General features: G+C 46.6%; 1 protein-coding gene across 1 annotated transcript in view; it reads left to right on the top strand.

Annotated features, from left to right (window-relative positions):
- Positions 1 to 27,038, top strand: part of RSL1D1 (ribosomal L1 domain containing 1) — a gene marked incomplete at its 5' end in the record, with an annotated part of 147,286 nt that overhangs the window by 100,986 nt on the left and 19,262 nt on the right. The window contains 3 exons of the mRNA XM_086947952.1: positions 435 to 528; positions 644 to 781; positions 25,343 to 25,579. Of these exons, the coding sequence (XP_086804078.1) occupies positions 435 to 528; positions 644 to 781; positions 25,343 to 25,579 (469 nt within the window). The remainder of the gene's footprint in view (positions 1 to 434; positions 529 to 643; positions 782 to 25,342; positions 25,580 to 27,038) is intronic.

The raw sequence follows: 27,038 nt of genomic DNA, 5'->3' as shown, positions 1-27,038 counted from the left end.
CTCTTCTCCATGGCCCAGGGGCGACCGGTGCATAGGTGTCTTTAGGCATTGGGTTTTCCTTATTGGGAGCAGTTGCGCTAGAGGGGGTCTGCAACAAAAAAAAACCTGTTTCTTACAATGGCTGATTAAGCATTACAAATTAGGCTTAGCTGACTCCTCTAAAGGTCAGAAGGGAATGGGTTTTGCGACCCAATCAAAGTAAAGCTTGTTGGTTGAGAGCATTACTTTCTGGTTTAGTATTTGTCTGCTAAGTTGCTATACTGCTCAGCATGAAGAAGTGACTAAATAGAAATGGACCCTGGGGACTGATCATTTGCTGTGTGTTCCAAACTGGTAGAGCTAAATATATTTACATAATAAAATTATAACCTGTACATATGTAGGCAATCATAGTTGCCAATTAGAAGTCCCACACTTTTTTGTTTCTTTTTCAGTGCAGCACGAGTTGGCCACACTGGAATGAAAGTAGAGGAGCTTGTCGAAAACATTAAATCTGCTGCCACTGTAATTGGAGAAAAGTTACCAAAGGTTAGTTTTTCTACATCTTTTATGACGTTTGTCTATTTGTATACTTTCTCTTTAAAAAATGTTAAGATGTAACCTTCCTTACTCAATCTCATTGTTCCATTTATTTCTTTGACAGAAATGGAAGAATGTGAAACTTCTGCACTTGAAAACCACATCATCTGTTGCTCTGCCAATATTTACATCTAGCATTACCAACGTGGATGACCTTGACACGCTCAACGCAATTGCTTCAAAAGAAAAGAAGCCAGAAAAGGTTTGCCATGACATTGTTAAAATATTCTTTTGCTGTAATGCCATTGTTCATCTTCTAATGCAATGCAAAAAGTTTCCCTTTTGTTTTAGTCCTAGGAAAATAGAATTTCTAGGGCTGAATTTTTCATAGCTTCACATCTAATTATTTTCACGTGTCAGACAGTTAACATCTGGTACATTTCAGGTAGTATTATTAATCTCTTGTACGGATGTCAGGCAGTGGCCAACATCTGCACTACTTCCCAGTGTGTCTTTCCGCTATTGGCCTACACTGGGGAGGCATATAAAGGAACTCTAGTCCATTCCTTTATTCTATTTCAACCTCGGCTGCTTAGGAAGAGCTTTCCGAGCAGCCAGAGTATTTGTTTTCTATTCTGTAATGACCATCAGTGCTCACAGCAGGGGATAATACGCCCACTAGAAACTAGGGGATAAAATAAAACATGAGGTTGGGCTAACCATTATGGCCATGTTCATACACAGAAAGGGCACATGCAAGCCTTCTGCACCACCTGGGATGCCCCCACACCCCTGGGGATGGGGTGAGGGGGGGGGGGCACGAGGGCAGAAAACCTACTAGACGCCAGGAGGAAAACAAGGGTGGGAGCGTCCCGAAAAATGGCTCAACAGTTTCTCTGCATCCCCGCCCACCCAGGAGGCAGAAGGGGCTATAGATCCCCCCCCTTGCCCCCCACCAGGGGCAGAAGGGTAGAAAGCCCACTAGACTCCAGAGACTGCATTCATGCACTAATTGTTTGGCTGGTGTGACCCCTCTTGGTATGGGTCCCTGCTCTCATTCAAACCATAGTTCAAAACACTTACACCCCCAACCAGGCATGGCCACCTGACTTCCTCCTGGCCGAGCTCGGCAATGCGGCGGAGGCTCCTCTTTACCGAAGCACAGGGTGGGCTCCCGCATTCGTTTAAAATAAATATAATGGTGGGGTGGGCACCCGCCACAACAGCACCCAAGCGGAGTGGGCACCAGCGATAAAACAGGCAAAACTGCGGGGTGGGCTCCCGTTTTCCAGGTACTGATGTGGGGTGGGCTCCCGCTCGGTTTTTAGCATAAATTGGCGGCATAAAAGCGGGATGGGCTCCTGCTTTTCCCCACGCCAAGTAGGGGAATCCTACACGAGGCAGCTTTGTGCTGCAGGCCACCAGCAGTCCTCTTGGGCAGAAATATAGCGCTCCAGGGCAAAATTCGGGCGCTCTGCATCATTAAGTAAAGCGCTCTTCCAAATGAAAAAGAAAGCGCTCACAGGCGCTGTGAGAAAGTGCCATCTTTCTTGCATTGGTATGCCTCCAGTTTTTGCTGAACCCCTCATGTGCTTTGACTGAGTGTGCCCTGAGCTCCTGCCAACCAAGTGTCCAGGGCCTGTGTTCCTTCCCTAAAACTGTGTTGAAATTAAAACCCAATTGGCATCTCTGGCCACCTGTCAGCCCCTAGCAGATGGTACCCAGGGCATGGTGACCAGAGAAGACCCCCTAAGGGCTGCAGCACTTATTGTGCCACCCTTAGGGGTCCTGTACCCTGACACCCACACACTGCCTTTGCAGGCTGAGTGTCTAAGTATAGTACTAAACAAAGAGTCGACATGGCACACATCCCTGTGTGCCATGCCCACAAGACCCATTGCCCTGGCATACCTCAGTCATCCCTCTAGCTCGGTGCCCAATGCCAGTGGTGCATGAGCCCTGTGCCCCTACAGTACCCAGGCCATTCCTGGGCACTGTAAGTGCAGTGATGCCATTAAGAGTATGTGGTGCTGGGAGGTCGTCATTACAAACTCCACAGCACCATAATGGCTGCACTGAAGACTGACAAGTTTGATATCAAACTTGTCAGCACATTAAACCCGCAGTGATGCCAGTGTTGGATTTAATGTAAAATACACCGGAGGGCATCTTAGAGATGCCCCCTGAAAAGCCCCGCTCTCCTGGCCCTGCAACAATGCACATCCTGGGCGGGATGCTAGTTCTCCTCCCCCCAGGATGGGCAGGGGGAGCTTCAAAGTCCTCCCGCCTTTGTGAGCTTCTCCAGACCACTTGCTGTACTCAGCAACTGGCCCCCACCAGTTCTAACCCCCACTCTGGCATGAAGACGGGCGGGGAACCCTACGTCAGGAAGGGGGGTGTGCCAGCCTGTGCCAACCCCTCCCCTCAGGTGGGAGAGGCAAGGTGAAGCACGACCCCGGGCTCCGGCCATCTTGAAGTTGGGGAGCCCTGAAGTCCAGTGCCCAAAGACCCTCGTCAACGACCCAGACGACGCCTGCAGCCTCAGAACCAGGGACCCCTCCAACCGCGACCACCCGAGGGTAAGATGTCCAGACACCCTGGCGCCCCAAGCCCCCTTGTGCCCTCCTTTGGGGTACTCACCTCTTCCCCAAGAACCCAACTTACCTCTCGAAGTGGTGGTCGCACCTGAAGATTCTCCGTCCCGAGCCTGCAGCCTTTGTTCACCTTGTAACTTTCCCATTGGATAACATTGAGCGCCCGACGGCTCAAAAGCACCCTGCACTCAGCCGCCCGAGTGCTGCTGGAAGTGCAACTACTACCCTACTCCACTTCCCCACTTGCCCTGAGTAAGTGACCAGGAGCTCGGCTCCCACAGCCGTGTGGCCTGCCTCCTTGCAGCCACCAACCAAAGGCCCCCTACCCTCCATTTGATTGCATTAGCCCTACTCTATCTGCACCTGGCTGCCCCTGTACAACTGAGGGTGTAACAACTGTACCTTTCCGACCGTGGGAGACCCCCGAGTCTATTCCCAGAACCTTAACCTCACCAGTCGAGTACTCACCTGAAAGCAGATAACTCACTTTCCTTCCATAGGCTAACATTGACTGGTTTTCACTGAAATTTCTTTTAAGTGTCGATTTTTGAAACTTCAAAATATTCCTCTAAAATCAGCCAAATAACGATTTCCGAAATACTCACCTGGGATCAGGAGAGAAGCCAGTGCTGTTGTTAGACCTGTCTGATCTTTTGCGTAGTCCCTCTAGTTTATTATTTATTTTGTCCCCTTTTCGCCCCTCATGCCTTTATTTATTTTTGTGTCCACTAGATTTTTCAAGGTGTTGGTCTAGGGGATAGGTGCTCTTTCGCCCTAATAGTTTTTCACCTCAGGCCTTGAGGCCTTTCCTGACAGGAATTTACTTGGAGTCACAAAATGGTGGCTACCAACTGTCATAACTGACATACCTGGCACCTGTCCCATAGGGTAGAGTAGGGCATTCCAGAACCTTCTGGTCCCTTCTGGACCTCTGAGGGTCAGCCTATATAAGGCGGAATGCTGGTCAGCCATTTTGTCTTGCCAGAGAGAGTCAGCTGGAGGACAGGCTGTAGCAGAAGGTGGGGGTAGGATAGTCAAAGGGTTGACCTCCTAGTCTAAGGACGCTGCCTTATTGATTCACCACCCTTCCTCCCTTGGGTTACTTGACTTGTCCCCGCTGCTTGGGATTACTGAAGACCCTGGGCGCCTGACCAACCCCTAGTCTGGAAGTACGGGGGGTGAGAAGGAGACTGCGGCGCTGTGGAGCGCAGTCCTCTGCCTAGTTGGAAAAGACTTTAGACAGACTCTTCTGAGTGTTGCTAAGAAGGGGAGTACCATCTAGCCCTTCCAAACGAACCCCCCCCCCCCCCCCCCCCCCCCCCCCCTCCTCTGGTATATCTCCACCAGTGGGTCTGAACTGCTTGAGGACTTCAGGGGGATAATCCTGCTTCGGGACGACTTCAGGGATAGTGCCACCGAGCATCCCGACTCTCTCCTTACCCTCATTCGAGTAGAAAGCCAGCGGGTACTGAGGGAGGCTGTCGCGCCCCTGCCGGGTGCCCCCCGTGCCTTCATCTCGGCGGATCCTTAGTTTACAGCAGAGATGCTCGGGGAAGCCGCCGAGCGTAGTGACCTGGTTCCGCTTCTGCGCGGAGGTGAGAGAGAGTAGCGTCTCTCCCTGGTGCCGGTGCAGTGGAGGCGGGTCCAGTAGGAGTGTCCTGAAGCCCTGAGGAGAGGCGGCGTCTACGGGGGACTCTCCCTCGACCTACGCTGAGGTGAGGTGAGGGGAAGCGCCGGAGAAGACGGTGGTGCAATCTCCTCGCGGGAGCTTGGCGGAAGGAGCGGCTGACCGGGTACGGGGGTGGAGCCCCCCCTATCTCCGGATAAACTAACTTCGTGATCCCTGGCATCTGCGGGAGAACCCTCTCGTTAGCGGAGCCCTCCCACCAGCTAAAGCCGGCCAGCTAATGCAGTAGGTGAGGAGAGGGAGGGAAAGTAACGGAGGAGATCGGCATTCCGTTTGGGAACTGGTGAGTGGAGATTCTCCCCCAAGGCTTGGAGAGGGGAGGACTTGTAAACAGCGATTAAACTGTCCTTATTTAGCCAGGCCTGTGAGGAGTTGGGGCTAGACAACAGTCGATGTCTGAGGGAGGTTGATTGCACATTCTCTGTGAAACCTTGGGAAACAGCTGAAGGTTGAATTAAACTCTTGAAAATTACTGCCAGAAGTATCTGAAGTTGCCAAATAGCCCTGTTTACAGGCAGAAGGAGGGAAGTTAGAGTTGAGAAGCTGTATATGCTAGCCTGTATTTATGAAGGAGCCAAATCTAGAAAATAATCCTTTGAATGTGTTAAGCTCAATCAGAGAGGTTAAGTCTAACTAAACACAGTCATTGCTACTTGGGGATCAAAGGGATGTGTTGTTGTGCAAGGAAGCCAAAAAGTGAAGTATCTTGACAACTGTGAAGAAATTCATAATTCTACTGTGGAATGTAATGTAATGAACTGTATTAACTAAAGCTAAATAATTGATAAAAAAGAGCAAAGAATATTTTTATAAACAAGCTCGTATTTTTCCAAACATTGGTGTAGCGTCATTTTTTTTGAGTGATATTGCGTTGGATTACTGCTGGGTGGTTTGCAACCTTTACACAAGTGCCTCTATTGATTTTGCCTTACCCTAGGCCAGGCTACCTTAGGTGACCTGACATATTTAGGTTCCAACAGCTGTACTTTCTAGTTCAGTATTGAACCGCAAAAGTAATCTAAACCGTACTTACCAGTTACCGGTATTTTCTTCCATACGAAACCATTGACTGATTTTCTCTGAAATTTCTTCCAAGTGTTGATTTTTGCAAATTACAAATATTCTTTCAAAATCTTACCAACTAAAACGTGATTACTTACCTGTCTTAGGTAGAGGTCCCAGTGCTGAACCTAGGAGTCCAGTACTGGATTACAAAAGTAACGAGAACCTACTTTACCTGTGACTTTAATTTCCTTCCATAGGATAACATTGCTAGTGTCAACTTTAAAAATACATTTATATCCTTCAAAAATTGCAACTGTAACAAACGCTTTTACTTAACTGTTTACAGCTTAGGTCCCGGGATGAATCCAGGATCCAGTCCTGTGGTTAGAAAAGTAATCCTGAAAGCAATCAACTGCCTTCATGTAGAAAACCCATTGAGCTCAATATTAAATTGTGTTTAGAATTGTTGCCTATTGCAACCCCTTAGTAACTATTGTATTTACCAAGTCTATTGCCATTCTGCAAAGTAAGTACCTAAAGTCACTCAAATTGAGAAAAGTATATTTTTATTTTAGTTCAGTTCTTGAGTGTGTGAAACCTTTTCCTGACTGAGTGTGTACAACAAATGCTTTACAGTGTCATGTGGTACTGCCTTACTGCTTGACCAAGCTACTACTTTAGAGAGTAAGGTCAGATCTGACTTTAACCTCTGTTAGACCTCCTGGGGATTGGGTGCTCTATACACCCTGTACCTGGCTTTGGGTCCAGCATATATAGAGCCACTTTACTTTCTTACAGGCGCTGTAGTCCCAAGTAAGCCCTTTAGGATGGGGGGGTGAGGGGGGGGGGGCAAAGGGCTGGGCCCAGGCAGGCTAGCTCACAGGGCCCTCCAGCAGGGAGGCAGTTCCTAGTGGCGGTTATTCCTGGAGCCCAGCAGCGGCAGCAGGTTCCCTCAAGTCAGGAACTAGTCAGGGAGCTTTGGAGCACTTTGTTTTGCTCAGCACCTCTCCTTTGTCAGGTGGGGGCTTTTCATCCGGCACACCACAGGGAGGCAGAGCCAGCATTCACTAGGGCAGGCACACTCCTATTCAGTGGCCAGGGACTTCTCCTCCCACTACTTAAAATGTAGATGGCCCATTCAGCCTAGCGCTGACTCATCCCGCCCCTCCTGCAACCACCCACACCATCCAGCCCCTGTCACTCAAAAGCCAGACATGCAATTCACATCAGGCAGGCAGACCCATAGCACCCAGAAATGCCCACTTCTAAAAGTGGCATTTCTAAAATATCCATAACCCACCAAAAGGTCCAAGTCCAACAGTAAGGTTATATCTAACGTTAGCCTCTGCCAAACCCCTGGGAACTGTGGACTCTGTGCACATTGTACCTTACTTTGGTGCAGTATATACAGAGCCACTTTCTTACAAATAGGTCTCGCATTTATGCGAGTTTGAGCTATTGACATTGAAAATAATGCCTTTTATTTTTGTTTTCGTTTTAAAAACCTAAATAAAAGGCAGTTTCATTTACAATGTCAATAGCTTAAACTCGTGTAAATATGAGATCTATTGCATTGCAAATGCTTGTTTACAATGTAAGGCTGCATGTTGCGTGTGCTCTCCAGAGGTGCAACTACTGACTTTGCTGAAAATAAACTCTTCTGCTACAAGCCAAGTTAAAATGCTGATGTAATATATCGTGATATTTCGTTAACCATAATTTGCACTCATTGTGGGTCGCTTACAATGTTTGTTTGCAACAGAAAGACTTTGCCATAACTACATAAGTGAACAGCAGTGGTGGTCGCTGTGGCAGAAGCGATGGTATGTCGGCCAACCATTGTGACCCAGATGGAAAACCCCACAGAAGACTCATTGGGCCTCAGGGGGAGGAGAGTCGGGGACACCGGTCACCGCACACCGTGCAAAATCAGGATTGTAGGCAGGGTGAAATAAATGGAGACATTTCAATTTTCACTGGGACTAAAGCAATGGAGCAGCTCAGATGTACTTTGACAGTAACGCGAATATCTGAAAAGCGCAATTCATTAACAGTCAAGAAAAGGGGCACGAGAGCAGAAAAATGAGACCGTCAGTCACAATCTGTATACAATTCCGAGATGTGTTATGACAATTCTCAATCTCAGTCACCAACAATAGGAACGAAAATATAGAATTTGTGCGCACGATACGAATGTGTGGACATTGGTACATAGCTCAGAACTGAGAGGGGAAATGCACAGCGCGGGGTCATATAAGTATGTAGGGACACGCTGTGCTCAAACGCTGTGATGAAGAGGCGCCCGCTGGACTTAGTAGAATACAATAAAAAGAAAGTGGAAGCGTGCCCAAGTGAAAGCACGCCATGTGTGCGCTGTGCTGAAACGCCGTGATGGAGACACCCGCGGGACTGATGAGAATACAGTGGCACAGAAACTGGAAGCGCGCCATGCCCACACAAAGTTTATGTGCACATCTTCTGTCCGGGCAGGCACGGCGAGCAGGAGACAGGGAGGGAACAAAACATGCCTCCCTTCCAATGAAAAGCATGCATTTTGGACCCGCGCCAATCGGAAGTATGGGTGGAGCTTCCACCCCGCTTCCGAAGCAAAATAGGCGACAATAGATCTCGCAAGCGAGCAGCGCATGCGCTGCGTCGCTAGGCGAGACCTAAAAAAGGGCACTTTCTTACACCTATGCTTATTTTTATAACTTTCCATCAGGAGCAGTTAACCAAATTATGCAAATCTGTTGAACAGTCAAAGAGGAAACTGCGGGAAAGTTCCCCTTTTTGCATGGTTGCCCCTACTTTTCTCCTGATGGTGATGGTCTTTGAGTGTGCCCTGGGTCCCTGCCAACCAGGTACTCAGGCCCTATGTTCTTTCCCTAAAACTGGATTGTGTACCCTCCACATTGGCACCTCTGGCCACATGTAAGTCCCTTGTAAAAGGAACCCTAGGTACCATGGGCCTGTGACCAGAGAAGGCCTCTAAGGACTGCAGCACTTATTGTGCCACCCTTAAAAGTCCTGTACCTTACCCCACACACACAGCCATTGCATGCTGAGCGTTTTGGTACAGAGAAAAGTGAAGATTCGATTTGGCACACATCCCTGTGCGCCGTGCCTACAACCCACTGCCTATGGCATAGGTCAGCCTCCCTTCTAGCTGGGTGCACTATGCCACTGTTGCAGGCACACAAACTCTGTACCCCTACAGTGTCTTTGTTTTTTCTTAGACATTGTAAGTGCAGTAAAGCCATAAAGAGTATATGGTCTGGGAGTTTGTCATTACGAACTCCACTGCACCATAATGGCTTTTCTGAAATCTGGGGAGTTTGGTATCAAGATTCTCAGCACATTAAACCCACACTGATGCAAGTGTGGGATTTAATGAAAAACAGAGGGCATCTTAGAGATGCCCCCTGAAAAACTGCTAGTGTCCTCGCTGAGTGGCTGCTCGCCAGCTGCCACCCCCAGACCTGTTTCTGGGCCCCTGGGTCGAGATCCTCTCGGGTCTTGAAACCAAGCACATCCTGGGCAGAGGTGCCAAACACCCTCCCCCAGGATGGGAAGGGTCCACGAAGGGGAAGCTCCAAAGGCTTGCCACTTTTGTGAGCTGACCCAGCGATTTGCTGCTCCCATCAACTGGCCCCCACCAGTTCTGACTGCAACTTTGGATGAGAGAATCGGTGGGAAAACCAAGCTAGGAGGAGAGGTGTGCCCACATTTGCCAACCCCACCCCTCAGGTGGGGGAAGACCCGGTGAAGCACAACTCAGTCCCCGCCATCTTGATGATCGGGGTACCCAGCCAACCAAAGTGAGACTTATGCCCCCCCTCCCACTGGAGGGTGGCATAATGGGGGTGTACCCGCCACAAAGAAGGAATCCATTGGTCCCAACCTGTACCTACCTGAAACACCCCTAAATCTAGTATTTAGGGGCAACCCCGAACCTTGCCTCCTCAGACAAGAAGGCCTGAAAAGCCATGCTGAAGGAAGAGGAGGACAACAACTGACTTGGCCCCACCCCTACCGGCCTGTCTCGACCTGCTCCAGTGCAATCCTGGCGTCTCCTGCAGCCAGCAGCCCCCCAGAACCCAGAGGACCTGCCCTGCCTTCACGGAAAATACTTTGTCTCCTGTAAGCACCGGATGTGCTCATCAACAGCCTCTGGCTCTGGCCAAATCTGCGAGTCTGCATCCACCACCCACGGCCCAAGCCTGAGTGGCCCAACACCATGATGAGGTCTCACTGGTGACCCTGACCTGGGATTTGGTGAAGCCTGACCTACCACAGGTCTCCAGACACCCCTGCAGCTGACATCACGTGGCCTTGTGTGGCCCAACCGATGGTGTCCCGGCATCCCTTTACATCCCAACTTTCCTCTCCAACTGGTGGTCGCCTCCAGAAGATTTTCTTCCCTGCGCCTGCAGTGTTAGTTGAAAGCGTACAATCCCCATTGAAAACAGGGCACCCAACACCAAAACTGCTCCCTGCACCCGGCCACCCTTGAGGGTGCACTTTGTGTGCTAACTTGAAACCCCCCCTTTGCCCTGGGCGTAACTTCAGGAGCTTTGCTTCCTCAACTTTGTGGCCTGATGGTGAGCAGCCACCAACCGGAGGCCTGCTATCCCCCATTGGATAACATTGGGCCTCAGCACCCTGCACCCGGCCACCCTAGTGCTGCTGAGGCTGCTCTTGGTCTCCATCCTTTACCCTGGGGGAACCCTTGTTCTAAACCCAGAAACTCAACCCTCAAGACCATTTACTTACCCTCAAAATGATAACCCCATCCAAATATTGAGGGTGTTTTGTATGGAAACCTAAAACTGTTTTGATAAAAACTGTTGTACTCCCATTTTATCCAGGAAATGTCCCAGGGTGATATCTAGGCATGTCACACTGAGTAGAAAAAGTAATCTGAAAAGTACATTTAAAAAGTGGTCACAAAGTAACTGAAAAGTAATTTCAACTGTTTCTGAACATTTGACCTACCTGTAACTTGTTACATTCAACTGTATTATACGAGAAAAGTATTATTTTACTTACCTGCACCAAGTCTGGCTTGGTTCTAAAAATAAAATACAACCAAGAAATATTTTTTGATGCAAACAGTTGGTCTGAGTTCAGTCTTTGAGTGTGTGGTATCATTTCTTGCCTGCGTGTGTACAATAAATACTTAAAATTACCCTCTGATAAAGGCTTACTGCTCACCCATACTACCACAAAAGCTGTTCTCAAGTTTTGCCTCTGTAAGCCTCTGGAGACCCTCTGGACACTATACCTTACTTTGGTATAGTATATACCGAGACAGCTTCCTACAGAAACCCATTTTGCTTCTTATGTAATTGGTTGTTGTCAGTAGTTTTTTGAAAAGTGTAGTGTTATCACCCACAATTTGTAATTGTTTAGCACATTATTTCTTTTTTAGGTTATTCCATGTTACTCGTTAGGTGAACTTCCCCAGTGCCTCAAAAGGCCATATCACATGTTACTATACAACATTTGAGATATTCAATGAGTTAGAAAAAAACGTTTGTTCAACAAGTCTTGCGCCCTGTGCATGAAGCCATAAGCCTCTCCTTCAACACTACTCCAACACCAGCTAGTCCTTTAAAATAAAATTGACAAAGGATGAGAGCTGAAGTTGATTTGCTCTTGGGAGTGCCTGGCTTCCACCATTGGCACCTGAAGCTTCTGCCTGGCCTTAACCCCTTCGCTGCTAGCCCCCCCCCCCCAAATCTACCTGGGTGAGTCTGTTTTTGGCTATTTGGGTAGTCCGCACTTAGGCCCCTGTAACCACATAAGGTATCCACACCAGATTTGCGTCCTTTTCTTCCAACATCATGGGTTTGTTTAAGGTACCCAGGGTTTGTTGATTTCCCCTGGGTGGTACCCAGAAATTAGCCGAAATACTGCGAATGGTATCAACCAAGGTTTTGCAGTGTGAATTTGTTGGGAGTCACTATGCTGTGCATTATTCCGCCATCTGGTGGTTCGGTCCGAAATTGTAGTTTGTTTTTTTTTTGGGCCCAGGTGGGCGTTGACATACCACCTTTTGGTGTCCTTCGTGACGTCGGCGCGCTACCTCCGGAAGCTCCCACCTTTTGGTCTTCAGATTCTTTTTTCCGCCGTTGGGTCTGGATCAACAGTGAAGGAGCTCCAAAACTTTGGAAAGAAGAATCTACAAACACATCAAAAATATCACCGTAGAAAACGCTGGATTACAAGTAAAGACAGAAGTCGATGAAAGAGGAGAGAACATCGAAAAATTCGATGTTTCTATGGAGAATGCGCAAACAGGGGGCTCCCTGGGCACAGTGATGGACAAAACTCCCTTTATATTCTGCGCAAACTGCCACCACAAGTACGCGCAAAAGGACCAACACCCAGTTTGCAATCTCTACCTGCCGCTCGACCATTGAAGCGAGGACTGAAACGCCTATGCAGCGTTCACCCCAAAGACCCTCAGAGTAAGGGAGAGGCAAAGGAGAGCAAACTACAACATGCAGGGACAGGGGACACCTCCATCGCTCCGGGATTTGGGACTCTGCAGCGGAGAGGAAGACTACCTTGCCGAAGGACCGGAGGAAGCCATAGTCATCGAGGTCGAAAAGAAAACGTCGGTGAAGGTAAGAGTCGTCAAACCCCAAACACTCCACTGATACTCACAGAAGCAAGACCAAGTCCTCAAAGGGAGCATTGCCGCCGAAGCACTAGACGCCGACATCTGCATCCTAGGACAAGCAACCCGTCTGGTTCCTTTGCAAAGGACTCCCAGATGGCGAAATCTCAAGACCGGGGAAAGGCGTCTAAAAGCAGCCACAAAAGAAGCCTTGACGTAGAAAAACAAAGGCCTGAAAGCTGTGACGACTTCGACCTCGACATCCATGAAGAGAAAAGCCGAAACCCTTTGAAGGCGAACACGTTGCTGAGATGAAAAAAAATAAAACAAGGCTTGAGGCCGAAATGGCAAGCATCTTGCAACGCAAAAAAAAACTTCGATGAAAAGATGAAATTTTACAGCATTCAGTCAAAAACCACGCCCGAAGCCAAAAGGTGCGTTGAGTAATTTCTACCACCAACCACACCAGAACCTGGATAGTAACAGAAAGAGGAAGAGCTGTACTACGGCGACGTTTAAGGGGAGGAAGATTAGCAAACTTACCAGGGCTTGACATTCTCGGAAGCTCAGGACTGGCAGTGGCAAGATCTCAACGCCGATTCACCGGAAGAGGGTGTAGAATCCTACCCGTAGAGGTCGTCGCCACCGGACGACATAGGGATCGACAATTGCGATATGAAAGGAGCTGCAGACACATATGGAGTGCAGCTAGAGGAAGAAAAACCTCTATCTTGCTTCCTCTTGGAGACATTGATGTCATCACAGACTAGAAGCCAGTACTTGCCCATGCTCCCAAGTGTACTGGACCAGGGGAAGGAGGCCTTCAAGGAGCCTGCTATATGTAAAGAGATAACACCACAAGCAGAGAAAAAATATAAACTTTCTTCAAAGGACCCCTTGTACATTAGGGGATCAGTACCAGACGACTCGATCATCACGTCCACTGCTAGGAAGAGGGCAAATATACCCACAAATACTGGCCCACCACCAGACAAAGAGCAGGAGGATGGACCTAATGGGTAGAAAGATGGAAAGAAGTGCATCGCTAATTCCAGTGCAGTCAGCAACAGACACGCATACCAGCACTGGGAAGAAGTGGGCGAACTCCTAAAACATATATCAGAGCAATACCAGAGAAGGGCAAGCCACCTGGTAGAAGAAAGGAAAAACATTGCAAATACATGTCTGAAGTCTGCCCTAGACACAGCAGAGACATCAAGCAGGCAGATGATGCTTGGGATCAGAGACCAGATGCATGCCTGGCTAAGGATCTTGGGCTTCAAGAACAAATTTCAGAACAACATCATCAACACACCCTTCAATGGTGCACAACTGTTTGGCGCAACAGTTGATGACAAACTGAACCAACTAAAAAAGGACAATGAAACAGCTAGGTCCATGGAGCACTTCAGTTCAGAGGTATTAGAAGAGGGACATCATCAAGGAGGCCAACAGGTAGGGGGAACCACCAACCTGTGGCACCACACAAAACCTTCTAACAAGGTTATCAAGGAGGTAACCAGGGACAACAGCAGGGACAGCAGCAGAAAAACTGGCAGTACCAGCCGCCCCGAGGACAATCCTTTCGAGGGCACGGCCGAGGAAGGTGTTTCTGGCAGAGAGAGAGTCAGCAACCCTCATCCAAGACTCCTCAGCAGGACCAACGCACACCCGGCCAATATCTCAAGGGGTGCGGAAAAATTCAAAACAAAGACTAAGAACAAATCAAGATCAACAACAGTTCCTCCAACATACAACACCAGTAGGATGTAGAATAAAGCACTTCCCCCACGAGTGGAGAAAAATAACATCAGGCAAATGGATACGAAACCTCATACAATACGGGTACTGTATAGACCTACAAAAACCACCTCCAAACAGGAAGCCAAGAGGCAGAGTACACTCAGCAAAGGAGCGGTCACATTTGCTGCAGGAAAAAAACCATAGAGATAGTACCATACAAAGAACGGAACAAGGGGGTCTACTCCACCTACTTCCTCATACCAAAGGTACAAGGAACCGTACGACCAATTCTAGACCTAAGATTCTTAAACAGGTTCATAAAAACTCAAAGGTTCAAGATGAAATCACTCCAAGTGGTTATACCACAGCTACAAGAAGGAGATTACATGGCAACCATCGACTTAAAGGGTGCTTACTTGCACATCCCCATCACCAGCAAACACAAACATCTCCTCAGGTTTATGATAAACAAAACTCACTACCAGTTCAGTGTTTGCATACAGACCCAAATCTGCACCAAGGGTTTTCACAAAATGCCTGGCAGCAGTAGCAGCACACTTAAGGACGCAAGGAATACACGTATACCCGTTCCTCGACGACTGGCTTGTAAAAGCAAACTCATACAACCAGTGCAAGGGGCACATGGAAGTAGTGATACAAACACTAGCCCAATCCATTGGGGAAAATTATCAATAGAACCAGAACAAGTGAAGATATTCTTAGGGGTGGAGATCAACACCATATAGAGCAAGGTGATTCCAAGTGCAAAGAGAACCGTGGCAATATGGAAGGAGACACGTCTTTACCGCAAGGGGCGAGCTCTGAAAGTGAGGACAGTGAGCAAACTGATGGGACTGATGGCGTCATGCATACATTTGGTCCCAAATATCCACCTACACATAAGACCATTCCAAGAATGGATCCAGCAACAATCGTCATAAGCGCCAGGGAGTTGGGAGGATCTAGTGGTTGTCACGCAAGCAGTATAGCAATAAATAGCATGGTGGAACAAAAAGAACATGGCACAAGGGAGACCATTCTCACAACCAACTCCAACAGTAACCATTACAACAGACTCCTCCCAGATGGGGTGGCGACAGCACACAAACAACCTCAAAGTAAGGGGATTGTGGTCACCATAGGATGTGATAAAGCACATCAACTACCTAGAACTAAAAACAGTGTTCCTAGCCTTAAAAGGCTTTCAGAAACAGCTATACAGAAACACTGTAGTAATGCAAACAGACAATACAACTACCATATTCTACATCAACTTGCAAGGAGGGACACTGTCAGTGACGCAATCTCTGCAAGCACAGGAAATATGGAGATGGGCAATCCCAAGACAAATAGACTTGTTAGCGATACATCTACCTGGGAAGGATAATGTGGAAGCAGACAGGCTCAGCAGACAGATGTCCGCATCCCACAAATTGGAAATCAACCATCAAGAAATCCAGAAGATATTCCACAAATGGGGTACTCCCCAAATAGACCTATTTGCAACACAGCAAAATGCCAAAACTTCACATCCAGGCTACAGTGCAATCAGTCCTTAGGGAATGCGCTATGGAGAAGCTGATCGGGGACATTTGCCTATGCTTTTCCAACAATACCATTGCTACGCAGGGTACTACTAAACAAATGCAGATTCAGCAACATGACGCTAATTCTCATAGCACCTCAATGGGCCAAACAAACCTGGTTTTGCAGCGTGAATCTTTCTGGATTCACTATGCTGTGCATTATTCCGCGGTCTAGTAGTTTGGTCCGAAATCGTAGTCTTTTCTTTCTTCTTCTTTTTTTTTTTTTGTAGCCCATGTCGGCGTCTACGTCCCACCTTCTGGTGTACTTCCTGTGACGTCTGCGCGCTTCTTGCTGAAGCTCCCACCTTTGGGCGCCATCTTCAGATTCTTTTTTCTGCCGTTGGGTCTGGATCGTCACCGAGAGGCTCCAGAGTTTTTGGAGGAAAGAAGACGAGAAAAGACTAATTTTACACGGAAAAGATTGGAGAGGACCCCGAGGAACAAGATCAAGCCGGGACGACGAAGAAGGAGGAGAACTTCGACGTCCAGTCCTTCTCCTTCGAAGTCGAACAGTCCTTTTCAGGGACGTGCTTCGACGACCGTGGCTTTTCGCCGGTCTTCGACGCCTGGGAGTCCTTTTCGAAGGATCCGCTGGGGTGTTTGTCCTTGGATGCAGCTGCGGCCATCGAGATTTTCTGCGCCAGTGCTCCCTTTGAGAGTCTGTTGAGGGTTTAGGGGTCGACGTCTCTCCTACCTCTTTAGATGTTTTCTTATCGGTTTCTACGACCAAGTAGTCATCTGGTCCCTCCGCGATGTTGTCATTGTCGTCGCTGGAGAGGCCCAAGTCCCGAAGCGACGGGGGTTGGCCTTTGCCTTGCATGCTGTAGTTGGCTCTTCTCTGTCTCTCTCTAACCCTGAGGGTCTTCGGGGTAAAGAAGGAGCAGGCGTTGCAGTCCTTGCTCTCGTGGTCGACCGGTAGGCAGAGGTTGAAAACCGGGCACTGGTCCTTCTGCGCGTATTTGTGGTGGTAGTTACGGCAGAATTTAAAAGGTGTCTTGTCCATTCCTGCGCTCGGGGGCCCCCTGTGTGCGCGTTCTCCATTGGACATCGAAGTTCTCCTCCTTCTTCGTCGTCCCGGCTTGGTGATCTTGTTCCTCAGTGTTTTCTCCAATCTTTTCTGTGTAAAATTCGTCTTTTTCGTCTTCTTTCCTCCAAAAACTCTGGAGCCTCTCGGTGACAATCCAGACCCAATGGCGGAAAAAGAATTTGAAGATGGCTCCCAAAGGTGGGAGCTTCCGCAGGAAGCGTGCCCATGTCACAGGAAGTACACCAGAAGGTGGGGCGTTGACGCCCACCTGAGCTACAAAAAAAAAAGAAAAGACTAAGATTCCGCACCCAACCACTAGACCGCGGAATAACGCAAAGCATAGTGAATCCAGTATTTTCAAGCTGCATAACTACACCGACAGGTAAGAAACTGTTCGTTCTCACAGATCATGGAGATGGCACAAACGCCCGCACACAGGTTCCCCGCCAGAAAGGACCTGTTAACAATGCAAAACTGAAGAGTGATACACCCAGAGCCAGAGATCCTCAGCCTAGCATTGTGGCTCCTGTGGACCTAGTTTGCGCACATCAAACAAGCACAATGGCGGTACTCTGAGGCAAGGAGACCTACCACAAGAAAGTGCTACGTAGCAAAGTGGAAAAGATTCTCCGAAATGGTGTCTTAGGGAAAAACTACAAAGGAAGATTACAAGGGAATCAACAGTACTAAAATACTTCACACATCTACTACAGAATAAACTAAGCTACACATCCCTAAGGGTGCACTTAGCGGAGATAGTGACTTACACAAGAGGAAAAACAGGGAAACGTTTCTTCACCTCACAGGTGGTAAAAAGATTCCTAGAAGGAGCAAAAAGGATCGCACCCCCAAGCAGAATGCCAGCACCAGCATGGAACCTCAACGTAGTGCTAACTCAATAGATGAATGCACCATTTGAGCCTATTCACAAAGCTACACTGCACATGCTCACACTAAAGACAACCTTCTTAGTAGATATCACATCGCTAAGAAATACAAGCGCTAACACTTCAAGAACCCTACCTACAAATACACAATGATAGGATTGTTATGAGAACGGACCCACGTTTCATGCCAAAGATGGTGTCACGGTTCCACATCAATCAGACAATTCAAAAACCAAGTTTGTTCCAAAAACTATCCACAAGCACAGAAAGGTCGATACAAACACTGGACGCCAGGAGGGCAGTAATGCACTATAGGGTAAGGACAAAAGAGTGCAGAAAAACAAAGCAATTCTTTGTATCTTTTGCCAGCAGTTGTTTGGGATGGCTAGTTACCAGAAATATCATTGCACGGTAGATTGCACAAACCATACAACTCTGCCACAAACAAGGAGGACAACTGTTACAAGGAGCTGCCCATGCTCACTCAACGAAGAAAGGAGCTACAATTGCGTTTCTAGCTAAAACACCTACTCAAGACATTTGCCAAGCTGCAACATGGTCTTCAGCACGCATGTTCACTAAGCGCTACTGTGTAGATATCCAAATGAACAAGGAAGCGCAAGTGGGACAGGTCTTACAACACATATTCAGTAACCAGAGGTCATTTTCCACTCAACCACCACAATAAGCACAAACCGCTACAAATTCTATTCACAGCATAGTAAATCCAGAAAGATTCACGCTGCAAAAGGTATCGTTTCATACCTGTCGGTGTAGTTTTGCAGCTTGAAGACTTTCTGGATTCACTAGCGAACCCACCCTCCTCCACCAGAAAGATGAGACGGGAGGAAAGAGATTAGAACTGGAGAAAGACTTTACAAGATTAAAGAGAAACCAGAGTAACACCAGACAAGAAAAAAGAATCCAAAGATGGCGACCAAAGGTGGGAGCTTCCGGGGGAAGAGTGTCGACGTCAGGAAGGACACCAAATGGTGGTATGTTGACGCCCTCCTGGGCCACTAAAAGAAAAGAAGAAATACTAAAATTCTGGACCCAACTACTGGATGGCAGAATAATGCACAGCATAGTGAATCCAGAAAGTCTTCAAGCTGCAAAACTACTCCGACAGGTAAGAAACTGTACGGTTCGTGGTATTGAAATCATGATCCCACACAAAAATGTGTTGAAAAAGTGATGTTTTTTTCAGCCACATTTGAGGCTTGCAGGGGATTCTGGGTAGGGAAAAGTGTGGGGAAGGTCCACGCAAGCCACACCTCCCTGGACTCCCCCAGGTGCCTAGTTTTCAGAAACGCGAGAGTTTGGTTGGTTTTCCTAGATAGCCTCGGAGCCTGGGGCCAGAAACCCAGGTGAGCCCCTTTGCAAAATAAGTTTGTTTTGTGATAGGTAATTTTGATGTCCCGACGATACGTTTTCTGGACCTTGCCTGTCGCAGGTACTTCAGCAAACCGAACAAGAGAGGTACCATTTCTATAGAGAGACGGGGATTCTGGGTAGGAAAACGTTGGGGGGGTGAAGGGGGGGGGGGGGCTAGGGTCTATGTAAGCCATACCTCCCTGGACTCCCCTGGGTGTCTAGTTTTCAGACATGTGTTGGTTTGGTAGCTTTCCCTGGCATCGTGTGTAAAAAAAAATTGTATTTTGATCCATGAGGGGCACACAACCCAGTACTCCAAATTTCTTTTTTGGTTTACAAAAATATCTAAAGTTGGTAAATTTTCCCTAGAGGCAAACTAAACCTTAGCACAGAAAGACAGATAAGACACATATGATCTATTCCTCAAGCACACACACATACTGGTTAGATTTGGCAGGAGGGTGAGTGAAAGGTTTAAAATGTATGTTATTAACAAGAGATTTCACAAAAAGGAAATGCACTGTTAATAATTAAAATGCTAAAAACCTGAACCAAAGCCACAAGGCACCAACCTCTTTACAGGCCATTCACACACCTTTCATACTTGACACATGTTCACACCACCAGCTTTGGTCCCAGCACATTACAACACTCACATCAACAGACAAAGTACACCCTGGCAGAGAAAGACAAATATTACTTTAAAAGAACTATTTTAGTAGACAAACATACTGGTTGGATTTGGTACAAGGGTGAGTGAAGGTTCAGAGCTTAAAATGTTATTAACCAGATATTTCACAAAAGGAAATGGACTGTTAATAATTAAAAGGTTAAAAACCTGAACCAAAGACACTCAGCTCGTTCATTGTAAAGCTACGGCATGGCACCAACCTCTTTAGAGGCAGTTCACACACCTTTCACACGTGAAACGCAAGACCTTTCAAACCGCCAGCTGCGGGCCCAGCACATTACAACGCTCACATCCACCGACCGCGCCATTTAAGGGACCATCACTTTCATGCGCCCACATGACTGAGACCGTAATCACACCAGCTGGTAGTTGACTTAGTGTGTGCAGTGGCGTTTGGCGAACAGTGTGTGTAATGACCAGCAGCAAGTCACTAATCGCACACAGTCAGCCAAACACCAGTCCGCCCACACCGCCAGCCAAGCGCCAGCCCACTCACACCGCCATACAAGTGCCAGCCCACTCACACCGCTAGCCATGCACGAGCCCAGTCCACGCACGCTGCCAGCCGAGCGCCAATCCATGCACACCACCAGCCAAGCACTAGTACACAACTAGAACTACAAACACAACAGCGGTGACTAAAGACCTCATTATAATGCCAATCGTGAAACTGAACAACTATAAAACCATACAGACCAGCTAGTACACTATTAGATTCACGGTTGCTCCCAAAAACTCTGGTGTGTGTGAAAAAATCTTAAACATATGGGCACACACAGCTTAAGATTAGAAGGACAATCAGCACAGTGCATACGACTATTTGCAAACAGACCATACATCTCTTACAGGGATTGGATTTTTGGGGGCATGGGAGGATTTAAATCAGGAAAGTGGCGATCGTTCAATCTAGACACATCCTCCACCACTCCAACTCTAGGGAACACTTGCCTGTTCCACTACAACAAGGCTGCTTATCATAGGCTTATCATAGGCTCCTGAAACAGAACAAAAGTAATCTTTGACGCAGGAGAACACTCCTTGAACATAGCAAAAGCATTAAAAGTTGCTAAATTGAGGAGCTGAATGGCCAACTTCTTATTCCAAATGTTTGCCTTGCGAACAACAGTATAAGGTTCCAACCTCTGATCTACTCAATCGACACCACCAATGTGCTTATTGTAGTCTACAATGCACATAGGTTTGTGCACTTCAGCAACCTGACCCCAAACAGTCACAGGTGAAGTACTGTCATCATGGATGGTAGTTAACATGTACACATCCCTTCTGTCCACAAATTTAACAGCTAGCAGATCCTCACTACGCAATGCACTACACTGTCACCTCGGAAGCTTTTTACAAACAAGCTCTTTTGGGTAACCCTTACGGTTTACAGTGCCACAAGCAAGAGTGTCCACTTTGATCAATTACCTAAACAATTGCACAGCAGTGTAGAAGTTAAGGTACAAATGGTGACCTTTGTTAAACAGTCCTCTAGCAAGTTCCCACACAATTTTCTCTGAAACTCCTAAAGTGTACGGACAACCAGGAGCGTCAATCGTGGAATCCCTACCAGTCTACACCCGTAAATTATGGACAAATCCTGTCCTACTCTCAGACATCATATACATCTTAATTCCATAATGTGCCCTCTTGCTAGGAATGTACTGTCTAAAAAAAGCAAACAGCCCTTGAACAGGACAGAAGACTCATCAACAGCTATTTCTTTCCCTGGACTATTTATCTCTGAAAATCGATCTTCAAAGTGTTCAAGAACGGGCTGAATTTTAAAAGGACGGTCACAAACAGGGTGATCTTGTGGCAACGCCAAACAATTATCAACAAAATCCAGCATCCGAAGCAAAAGTCAAAACTGATCACACTCCTAATTGCAGGAAATATGTCTGTTGCCATCAATGGACTGGTAGACCAATATGAAGCCAGGGGCGGTTTCCTTATCAAGCCCATCAAAAAAGTAAAACCCAAAAACTTCATCTCATTCAGATTTGTGGGAGTCTACTGGGTAGCTCTAGAGCAGAGCCTAAGTCTGGCACTGTTGTCCCTCAAAAACTGTTCAGCATACAAACTAGTCAACTCGACAATCTCCGCCAAAAATGCAACATTCATAAACAACTAAAAAACCTGTGCGGGCAAAAAAAATGACAATTCACTCTACACCCTGCATGACCACTAAAGGCAGGCAACACCGGCTGCACCATTTTTGATCAACCCTTATTTATTTTATTTATTTGAGTATTTTGTAAAGCGCGCAGCGGCCCCAACGGGGCGTCCCGGCGCTGAGAACTCTGAAAAATAGAGGTCAGGGGTCAGAATTCCACTGTTTAAGAGGAGAATAGATGTGTTTTCAGGGATTTACGGAAGGCTGATTCTGACTGACAAGTGCGTAAGGCTAGTGGGAGCTTGTTCCAGCGCTGAGAGGTACAGACCTCAAAGGTTTTTCCACCTGCCCGAGAGCGTTTAAATCGGGGAGTTTCCAGGAAGTGGAGGGTATTGGATCGTAAGGTCCTGGAGTTGGCATAGGGTCGCAGAGTGTTTTTCAGGTGTGCCGATCCACTGCCTTTTGATGCTCGGTAGGCCAATGTCATGGCCTTGAACACACATCTTTTGGCTATGGGCAGCCAATGGAGTTTGCGGAGGTGTGGAGTGATATGGTGTCTAGCAGGAATGCTCTCCACCAGCCGGGCGGCGGCATTTTGGACCGTCTGAAGTTTATGGCAGAGGCCTGCTGTGATACCAAGGTAGAGGGCATTGGCATAATCGAGGTGTGATATGATCAATGCCTGGATCACAGTTTTACGGCAGTCCGCCGGCAAGAAGTTAATGAGGCGTTTTATGCAGCATTTCCAGTAGGAAGCCTTGCATCCCCAGTCTGCAATCCAAATGCCTCATGCTGCACCATCGATACCTCAGTGTCCTCCTCTAAAACAGGTATTTCATCTGCACTAAGAGTAGCTTTATCCGCGCTGAGAGTAGGTTCATCATCAGATGATTCCTTGTCGACAGAAGCCTCACTGCCAGAAACTTGCACTCCCTCCTCTCCCTCGGACACAGTCAGTCTCATAATCATGGTCAGAGGAAGATTCAAAAAGTATTTCAACCATCTGCTAAGCAGTATTCTGCTGCTAGCCATAATCCTGACTAATAAAGGTAACTGTTCAAACAAGTCAACCTCAACAAACACTTAAAAAAAAGTCATAAACAAAATGTGGCTTTATTACAAAGACCTATATACTCAAACTATGCCACTCACTTGCAAGAAGCTGCTAAACTCGCCGCCCCCTACTATGCACAGACACAGTAAGGACCAACAATATCCTACTAGAAAAGAAAATTACACATAAGGCAAAGCAAAACACATCACAAAGAATTTCATGCTCAAAACACTTAGTAAATATGCTGCTATTATGACACCACTTACAAAAAATTCCTTCCTGCATGACAATAATACTCATTTGGAGTAAACACAACAAAAATGTTTTTCTTACCAAATAAATGCAACTAGGCACAACTGAAGATCAAACACTGCTGAAACTGCAAATCAGAATCAAAAGCTTTGCACTAGAATAAAAAGAAGAAATACAATATTACAATATTGCAATCACGTATGCACTTAATGCACTAGCCCACACACAATACACCAGACTAGCTGGGAGTAGGTGGGCCTAAAAGTAGAAGGCCGATCTGCCCACAAAGGGGGCAGAAACAGCCAAAATTCACCCCCATAAAAAGGAAGCGACTCTTGCCCAATGGGTCACTGCCTAAACCAACATTTAAGAAACCCTGATGTCTAGTGGCTTCTGCCCCCCTTGGGGACAGATGAACCTGAAAACATATGGCCAATCAGAAACTGCAACAATAAACACCCTATAAAGGGGAGGGACCCTTGCCCAAGGGGTCGCTCCCCAACAACACAAACACAATCCCTGGTGTCTTATAAGTTCTGCTCCCCTTGGGGGCAGAAAGGCCTAATAACATAAGGCCGATCTGCACTCAAGGGGCCAGAAACAGCCATAATAAATGCTCCCAAAAGTAGTGACCCTTCTCCAAGGTGCCGTTCCCCACATACATGGCCAAGTGGTCACACAATAAAATTATTTATTTAATTGGGCCAATCTGACCTCCCATGGGGGCACAAACGGACTAAACAAATGCTCCCCAAAGGGGAGCGACCCTTGCCTAAGGGGCCGCTCCCCAAACACATTAAATAAAATTACTGGTGGACTAGTTGGCACACTACTAAATGTTTTTATTTTTTTAAGCCAATCTGCCCCCGCCAAGGAGGGAATAAACGGCCAAAAGAATTGCTCCCCGAAGAGGAGCGACCCTTGCCCAAGGGGCTGCTCCCCGACAAACTGCATTTTAAAAAAAAAAGCCCTAGTGTCTGGTGGGCATTCCTAAATGACAAAGAAGAGGAGTGATTCGGTTAAGGACTACAGGGGAAAGAATCCACGTAAATAAGTAAGCATGAGGTACCCCTGAGACCATAAATCAAACTATTACTATAGCCACATTAGTTCTCTTTATTTACTAATGGCCTTTAGATCATTTCTTGTGTATTTTGTTTTTTGTTTTTAAAGGTTCCTTAAACCAAACTTCTCTTGTAAAAATCCATATAGATTATATTACCCACATGGCGTGATATTACAATACTTGTGCAAATACAATACAAAATATTAAAGGAAAAAGCAATATACATTCTTATTCCCATTACAAAACTATACATATTTACATATATTTTGTGTACATTAAATTTGTCCTACAGCTTCTTGTTATGTTGCTGGAACCTTTCTTAATTGGGCTCTCTGCTTCAGCTTTACTAATGCTCTACTGGGAGTCAGGGACAGTCTTGGTTCTCTTTTTATCCTTTCTTCAACAGTTAGATATGAGTTCCACACGCTAACCGTATTCAATATATATTCTAAGTCTTCATTTGAGAAATAGAGGTCAAGTACAGAAGGTCGAAACGCATTGGCACTCTTCAAATCACACCTTTTTTGTGAGGATCAGAGGACACAAAGACTTAGAATATATATCTAATACAGTTAGCATGAAGGGTGGCCCACAGGGGAGCACCAGTGCTTCTCCCATGGGTGAGTTCTAGGGCGGCCGGGAGCCGTCCGACGCACGCTCCCACTGTGACTTCGGATGGCTCCCGGCCGATGCACGCAAAGAATTAAGCCTCAGATGAAGATCACATTACATGTTTGCAAAGGATAAACTTGGGCATATCCCTAAACAAAGGAAAATGAGATGAGTATGTGTATAGTGCTACATATCTCATGCTCCTGCTGGTGGTGATATGCCCTCCTCTGCTACTCAGTTGCCCTAACGGGGATGCTATTGTTTCTACTGAAATTATCCTTTACACTTCTGTGGAAACAAAGACATATTTTTGCCTGAATATGCCTTGCCTAATAAAAGGGGATGCTCTAAGTGAGGATACTGGTTACCTTAAATGGTTTAACTGCATTATTTTATATTAACATTAATGGCAATAAAACTACTCCGAATTTCATTAGGTGCCTAATTACGGCACTGCAGTATTTATTTCATCTTTGACCTTAATGTATTTTTTTGCGTCATTAGAAAAAAATTGTGAGGAAACGCCGAATAAACCCTGCGTCTAAAGCCACTTCTGCCACACCTGAGGCAACAGAAACAAAAAATGATGGTCCTGCCCCAATTAAATCTAAGCAGAAACGGAAGGAGAAAATGGGGAAATCTAAAACCAGTGGACAAGCCCCTGTTCAAGATGATGATGAAGAGATTCCACAGTTGGTTCCTATTGCTAGCCCAAAAGCACAAAAGAGACAAGGCAAAAAGGTAATTATGTGTTAAGTGCAATACATTTTTCTAATATAAAATGGGAATCTGGCATGTACTTACTGGGCAGACTGAGGAGCAAAGTTAGTTTTGAGTTTAGTAGTGCTTAATGTGTATAGTCGTACCATGATTCTTTGGTGGGTCCAGAGCAGGGTAAGATTCTAATAGCAAAATGATGAAAACCTGAAGTGTTTCTGGTGTATATGAAAAGTATTCAATATGAAACTATTTTAAAGGAAAGGTCACATCTTGAGAGCAATTCATTTGTGTACAAGTATCTAAATGAAGTGTGCGTTGGGCAGACCTAACAATGCACCACCAAGTTTTTAAGGAAAAAACAAGATGGTAATTGCTACTTACTTGCGAGTCCTTCTTCTCGAGACCTCAGACCATTGAAAATTCTTCTCGGATGGACCAAGTTTAATTTGTTGTTTTTAGGAGTGCCCCATGATCATAGATAACAGGTGTTTATTACAGTTGATTGAAAGGTAAGCACCATGTATGTTCCTTGATGATGATTCAGGTAATTTAATTTCAAAAGTGCCTGATCTCTTGCAGATCTTAGGGTTTAAATACAAATACTGGGGTGAAGACACTCATCTTAGCCCAATCATGGGTTCTGGACACTGTTTATTTTTTCCAGAGACTCCGAAAAAACTCCAAACAGAGCCTGAGGTTTTTTTAGGGCACAAACTTATGCCTGGAGCTTTAATGCTGTGACCTGCATTAGAACCTGCCAACATTAGGTGTATCTGAACACTGGTTGTGTGGTGAGGATTCCATCACTTTTCTTACCCAAAATTTCGTATGCTGGTTAAAGAAAATTATTTGCTCACATTTATTTTTTCAAGTTCTGGATTGCATAGGGAAAATCAAAACTCCTACCACTGAATGGTCACAATTAGACCTATAACTGCAATACCGTACATATGTGGATGGGCCTATTTTAACTGACAGGGATAGTAAAATGTGTGTGAAGTAAATATAGTTTTAATTTGATCTTGATGTAGTGTAAAAGTTGGTAAGCCCTGTGTAGTAGACCCACCCACACATCCATGGTACTGTCTTCATCAAAAGTGTTGGGAACATTGGATATCTGAAAGAAACAGGTTAGTATTAGATTCCTTACCTTAGAATATCCTCAGGCGTCAGTCTGGATCCGGAAACTTTTGCGTAGCAGTACCCCTGCGCGTCGGTAGGCGTCGTCTGCAGGCGTCCCCTGCGGCTCCGCGTCCGTCGTCGGCGTCGTGCGCCGTGATGACGTCGCTGGAGTATATAGACGCCGCCTCCGCGCGCAGATCCGAGAAGTGCAGTACTCCGGTCTTTTGACCAAGTTTTTGATCTTTGATCTTTTTTGAACTCTTCTACGGTGCCGGTAGGATGCCCGGTTTTAAGAATTGTGACGACTGTGACCGTACGATGTCGGTCACAGACCATCACCGGCTCTGCCTCCGGTGCC

This window comes from Lissotriton vulgaris, unplaced genomic scaffold, assembly GCF_964263255.1.
Source record: "Lissotriton vulgaris unplaced genomic scaffold, aLisVul1.2 SCAFFOLD_3398, whole genome shotgun sequence".
Classification (NCBI taxonomy): Eukaryota; Metazoa; Chordata; class Amphibia; order Caudata; family Salamandridae; genus Lissotriton; species Lissotriton vulgaris.
Note: the sequence above shows the minus strand (reverse complement) of the source record. Positions and strands in the feature narration are given on the sequence as shown.